The sequence below is a fragment of the Sinohyriopsis cumingii genome, chromosome 9 (genome assembly GCF_028554795.1).
Source record: "Sinohyriopsis cumingii isolate HCF-2022 chromosome 9, ASM2855479v2, whole genome shotgun sequence".
NCBI classification, from domain to species: Eukaryota; Metazoa; Mollusca; class Bivalvia; order Unionida; family Unionidae; genus Sinohyriopsis; species Sinohyriopsis cumingii.
Window position 1 is genome coordinate 33,795,679 of NC_142969.1, and position 7,317 is coordinate 33,802,995.

General features: G+C 31.4%; 1 protein-coding gene across 1 annotated transcript in view; it reads left to right on the top strand.

Annotated features, from left to right (window-relative positions):
- Positions 1-6,481, top strand: part of LOC149791512 (uncharacterized) — a 66,205-nt gene extending 59,724 nt beyond the window's left edge. Inside the window, exons 41-42 of the mRNA XM_089969438.1 lie at positions 345-395; positions 2,346-6,481. Of these exons, the coding sequence (XP_089825564.1) occupies positions 345-395; positions 2,346-2,357 (63 nt within the window). The 3' untranslated portion in view covers positions 2,358-6,481. The remainder of the gene's footprint in view (positions 1-344; positions 396-2,345) is intronic.
- The last annotated feature ends 836 nt before the right edge of the window (positions 6,482-7,317 follow it).

The window sequence follows — 7,317 nt, forward strand, 5'->3', positions numbered from 1 at the left end:
TACACAAAGGTAACACTGATAGCTTAGGACAGAATAACATATTTGGACCTGTGTATGAAGAATAATATTGAATATTTTGAAACAGTATTACAGTAAATACATAGTTCCTGATGTTCTGATTCATTGCAAGAAAAATATAGGACAAGACATTGATAGACAAAAAAACTAACAAATTTGTCAATATAACTCCAGACATATTGTTCTCTATCCTAAATAGGTGGACCTGCTTGTGATTGTCCGCATTTTGATGTCCAATATCATTTATATATATATATATATATATATATATATATATATATATATATATATATATATATATATATATCCTTTATTATCTATTTCAGTACAAGATAAAGCGTCCACAGACAAATACAGATGCAAATCATTTATACAAGGTAAGTCCACTCTAAGTCATAATAATGAAATTCTTCAGGATAGATGTTTAGTTTAATATAGTTTGTTTCGAACCGTAACCACCTCTATACGGCTACACTCATATATTTATCGATTTTGCAACAAATCAAACAGGATATTTCATTTGCCTATATTTTATACATTTAATCACATTTTGAAAATCTAATGAATGGCACAAAATAAAGATACTGTAGTCTTTTTAGAATATTATATTTTTGCATAACAGGATGAAATAAATTCAATAGTCGATGATTAACTCATTTCCTTTATATATGAAACTTGCTTCTGAATCAAAACTAAAAGGACTCAACTCAGTATTCATCACGCGACCCACAACTGGTCCATCCTCCTTTTGTTTGTTCACCTCACGTTTAACAGCTGATTATGCAAATATCAGTGACTTAAGAGAGTGGTGGAATTGGGATTACTTACGGGAAAATACATTTTTAATATCTTAATAGTTTGAATGCTATTCGACCCTACCGAAACAGAACGCAAACCAGATCAAACAATGAGTCGCATTGGGATTGTGTTCAAGGTTGAACTTGGAATACATTCAGAGAGTTGCAAACAGTGTCAAATCAAATTTTTCCAGCAAACAATGATATCCCTTTTTGAATGTTTTCCTGATGCATGTATAACCCATGATGGTCCACACAATCAAACATCGTATAGCATTACAGGAACACTTTCATTTTTATATTTCTCTTGTCATTAGAGGACCATGACCTTTTTTAAAAATAACTGTCCATTTAAAAAGAAAAGTAAAGAAAAATTTTCGTTTCGTCTTTTCCTGAGGTAATGCTGAAACAATGATCTTTATTGGTTATGAGCAGTCTGAGATAATGCAACTTTTTCACCAAAATTAATAAGTTCCTCCAAGTAACACTATTTAATTATCTGTACACATACAAACACGCAGTAATGCAATATTTTTGTTTTCTGTATCGATGTCACCATTCGGCCAATGTGGGCATGCGAGAAAGCTTGTCAGTAGCTGCTCGTGGGTCGGTCGTTCTTTCCGAGGTTTTCCCGGTTTCTTCATCCACCATTAATACTGGCCGCCATGCATAACCGATCGTGTGCTGAAAAATGGCTTTAAGCCCAACAAAAACAATAACCAGTCCACATTTTCTTTCAACGATATGCAAATATATTTCACACGCATACTTTATTTCTTATAAGTGCAGGTGAAGGTTCCAATATCATATGCTTTCAAACAAAAAATAAGTATACCCGTGAGAAGATGCTATTAATACATTACTATCACGATGAACAACAACTACATATAAGATCTTATCCCTGCTAGAGTAAGATACTAATGACATAATTATCACAAGGGCAATACACATCATGTTTACAATGTTCTACCAATAAGATATAATCCTAATAATCGCTTTCAGGTCTTTTTATATATATGACAATAGTAGTAATATGCCAATGCTGTAATGAATACGACAACACTCGATATAACAACAGCAGAGTATATTTTATGTTAGACAATACCGTGTTAGAAAGTACACATTCTTAATGATTAATCAAAGACAGAAAGAATGGCGATTAGGAACGGAATTGCTGAAATTATAGGTTAATAACATTTTGAAAAGTAACCAGCCGTTCACTTAGCTGCAACGAAATTTATTTTCCTTAAAGATACTGAAAGTAAAGATACATGATGTTTAGAAAGATTTCTTTTCATCAAGTAGAGCCTCGTCTTTTTTGTTAGAGCCATAAATTAGACAATTGACAATATAAGCTTGGATGTGAATATTACGAATGATATACATTAATAATTTAGCTCAGAAATTAAAAGAAAATTATATATATATATATATATATATATATATATATATATATATATATATATATATATATATATATATATATATATATATATACATACATACATACATATATATATTGTGTTGTAGGTGGACGCTTAATACACAGTCTTCAAATCTCTTCGCAGTTGGACTGAGCGGAACAAGTGCTTGTCATCTTTGCCAATGTCATAATCATTTGGGTCATTGATGTAAACATGCAATGACTTTGCCCATTAGTGCGTGTCACATCACCCGAATTAAATATGTTTTAATACTTTGTACAATGTTTCAAAATATAACAATATTTAATTTGTTTCCAAATTATATATATATATATATATATATATATATATATATATATATATATATATATATATATATATATATATATATATATATATATATATATATACATACTTAATTTCACACGAATTGTCACTTATATTTACGAAAAAGATTCTAACGATCATGGTTTCATTGGAGTTAACATGATAGTTTGATTATCCGTGAAATCAAAAATGCAATAGCAACAATCAGGAAGACGTAATTATACATATCATTTTAGACTTTCTGTAGTATTCATAAAGTAGGTTAGTAATAGTGATGCCATGGTTAAGTCAATTCAAGGGTATGCCTGAGAAAATCAAAAATGGGTATCACCCGTTTTGTCGTCACGATACTGGTGTTTCTTTGCTATGCATATCAGGATATTTATAATCATATGTATTTTGGATGTTTCTACCTTTTTGCAAAATTTGTACCACTGATTATTAACTGACCATGTTAATGACAATATCTGTTACTCCAAGTTATCTATTATATATGGACTATAAACAAAACAAGAAAAGTTCCTAAACTCGTTACGTTCCTTAGCGCATGTTCTAATCTGAAGGACATTCCTTCCTAATTTGCTTTTTCGAATAAATCTGCTGCTACATGTTCACCTAAACACTTTTTACGACACTGAAATCCGCTTAGCCATGGATGTAAATTGTACTTTCTTTCGTGATATCCAATCAGTTGTGAACAATTTGATTACCAGCGTAAATAGACAATTATTAGAACTGCAACGGTATTACTGTCTCAACAAAGCAACGACTTCTTACCTTTTAATAAAATCGAATATTATTATTTATTCATCACCCACTACATTCAAACTTGGCGTCTAAAAAAAACAACTTGTCAGATATAAAATCTAAAGCTGATCAGGAAGGCATTAAAAACAATCATTTTAAACGTAATTATAACCTCGGTATTGTTATTTAAACACACACTACAAGCAAAGTTTGAAATATCAGACTCATCTAAAATGGATTAGAATTGCTTCAACCCATTTCACTTGACAGGGACCTGAGCACAGTTATTACATTTCAATACCTTTATATAGGTTTCTCTTTAGAATAATAATTTGTAAAGAATGAGTTCAACTTGATATATGATATTGTGGTTCCATACGGTAAACGCAATCGCTAAAGCCCGTTCGTTTCCTCAAATTTAGCGAATGGACCCTTATTCAAGGCAATTCACTTTCCAGTGGCTTACCTAAATTCGTGGCTTCTCCGACCAAAAACGTTTTAGAGAATGAAATCCTTGTCCTGTTTTGGGCCATTCCTATCGTGGATATATGCATATATACAGTACTAGATGACGTAGGTGTTGTGCTGGATGGGTCGATGCATGTGTTCAACTATCTTACTACTGTTGATTCTATATTTTATGTACGTGGAACAATGCCTGCAAGCAAAGCCGATTACATTTTCAAACAGTCGATTTATTTCTGCTTTATGCAAAATCCGTTTGCACTTCTCAGTTATGATGTTGCTAGAATGCGCGCTAGTGTAAAGCAGGATTTCATAAAACAAAGTACTACGTCCGTTAAATAACTTTTTAAAATATTCTGTAAAATTAAAATTGTATTTTTCAACGTAAATTATTTATGAGAGCCTTTGTTAATCTTTCGTCATAAATAGTAAAATATAATTTAACAATATGCGTTATAATTAATGATTAAGCTGTTACGGTCGTTTAGCAGAAGAATATAAACAAACCTGAGGTTTTGTTGAACTTCGCCGGTATTGATGGTAAACTGTACTGTGGTAAAATATTACCCAAACATAAATATATTGAGCGCGTTTACATCCACGCATATTCTCCTTTAGTATCACTATGCTTATTATTTTGTCTGGAAATGCATAAACTTCCATCAATAATATCGTCGCACCTAATTAGGAAATGGAGTGGAAAATAATGTTTTTGCTATGTTATAAAAGCAGCATCAATTTATTCAATGCATTATGCAGTTACCTTACCTAAATAATATCAAACTCCATGTTCGCATTATACACATTACAAATTTAGTTTACCTTTTGGTTTTTTAGGGCAAAATCATTATCTGCATGTTGAAATTTAATATATAGATCCTGTAATTTTGGGAGCACATGAGTGCTATATAGTTTATTCAAAATAATGATGCCAATGTCGGCAGTTGTAAAACGTAAAAAGTATAACTAATCAGTTGCTTGCAATAAAATTCGTCCCTATCTGTTTGTATTGAAATGTTACCTTCCAAAGATTATATTTATCAGTTCGGCAATATTTAATTTGACATAATCTATCTTCTGTTGTTTTGTTTGCATCGATCGTGCAAAAAACAATTTATTAATCCAATTCTCTAGATGTTACACAAATAAGAGTTGAGCTTATGCTTGCAAATGGTAAGTTATGGATTTAGATTAATATCATTTTGAGATCGAATGGATTATATTTTCATGCTACTAACAAGTCATATAGTTTAACCTAAATCACCTCTAAGACATTTTGGTGGCTTTAGTGCAGCCAAATTCTATCACCTTCCTTCTAAGTATAGCTACTGTAATTAGCTAATGTTACGAAATACGTCTGTAAACTAAACCAAGGATGATACGAAATGTCTGATCACAATGTTAAAACAAAACATCAGGGGCTGCTTTTCTCGGAATACTTTAACTTTGTACCCAGGTTTTAACTAATGTTTATATGTATATTTTGTGGTACAAGTACCATATCAGTCAAATTACGTCGATCGTACAATACATACTTAAATAAAACTAAACTACTAATTATCGTCAAGTTCGCTAGTGCGCTTGAGACGCATAGTGTTAGTGTCGCTTTCTTTATCTCGCGGACATTTATGTGTTAAAAATACGATGTACTCAAATATATTAACTAAAATATTCATTCAAGGTTAAATATACACGCAATTTGTCCTTCCCACGGCATTCTGAATATAAATCCAAATTATCCCAGCAAAGGCATGTTTCATTCAACAGATCTTAGTGCATTTGTTCTCTTTATAAGCAGGCCGTCTTTTCCGGATTTTGTTATTTTAAAGCAAGACATGCAATGCCTCCATACAATACGTTTATGACATTAATATGATTGTTTCCGATCCCTATGTTGTCCTAAATATGCCACAAAGTATTGAGACTGACGACTTGTGTATTGAACAATACCATGGTTTGCTGACCATACAATAAGCTCAACAGAGCGAAGAGTCATATGATTGCAAGTAATATAAATTTGTATTATAGGCTTGCACTAATATGTATGGTAGATATTCACTTGGCACAAACTATTACTGCTTCGCTTCAATGAGTTCGTTTGTTATATGAAAAAATATTTTATATCAAATGAATTTATGATCTGTCCAGATAATACGCTTCAAAGCACATTATCATGTGTCATTAACGCATAAAACTATCTTGTTCATTGCACTCATATATTTTTATCTTTAACCATATTTGTCATTTTTAGTTTCTTAAATTGTTGTTTTAATAATAATAGGCTTTCGTTTGTGTGCTTTACACACACACACACACATATATATATAATGATCTGCACTGTTTGCTTACTTTGTGACTTGACAAGAACATCATAGACTCGCATATAATAGACGATTTGGACTACATTAGATTTGCTGAGATGTAGCACATGTGGCAAATTCACATTTAGTATGACATACACATTGTTTGCCTCATTCTCTAAGGATATTATACTCAGAAAATGTTTTAGTAGAAGGTTGTATTCGAGCACTGTTATACATATACTTGCATATGACACAGTTGCATGATGTATCCAAAACATATTATTAAAACATCTAAAATTATGTATCGTGATACATAACATAACATATATTGTGTAAAGGAAACATGTTTATGCATTGTATTTGTCTTCAAATGTATATTTCAATAAATTGTATGAACTATTGTAGTTCACTGTTACTATGTTAACGTACAAGGCGCTTGTGTACATAAGTTATCTGATCTGAACCTCAGTAGTGCTAGTTTATACACTTTTGGTATTAAAAAGCTTATCAGTTACTAAACTATTTCTATTTCTAACATCGGAAATTGTTATCCTGAGATTGACGAATCAGAATACAGTTATATATTTTCCCCTAATCTACTTTTCGCAAATAGATGAGACTCAGTATAGAGTAACTTAACTTATGTTATGTATGGAATCCGAAACTGGACATCTCATTTGTTACCTTGATTCAAATCAAATTTGTGTACTCCTGACGGTAAACACATATTCTGTGTCAATGTAACATTTCCATCCAAACCATTCATTCACGCTTTTCCTACCTTTATGTTTATATTTCACTATAAGGAAATAGATGACGTACAGATGATGTATTAAAATTTCCCAGTTGATAAAGGCGGGATAGTTTAGTTCAAGGGCAATAACACTGTTAAAATATACAGATAAGAACTAGCATGACACTAATATATATAAACAAAACGTGACCTACAGCTTAAAAGTGCGTTTCCAGCTTCATAAGTATGTTATAATATATTATCACATGATAATATCTAACGAAATAATTGCAGGCAGTCAACAAAAGCACCGTAATCCGACTTTATGTCGACTTTCAACTATTTCCAGTGGAAACCAGACCCAATATCTGTTAGAAAAACTAAATATAGCCACCTATCTTGATTTGTAACGTTATGAACTGGTTATTGCACTTCATTGATTTTCATGTCTTTGCAGACTATATTTTGATATTGTTAATGGCAGTTAAGACAGAGATATTAGA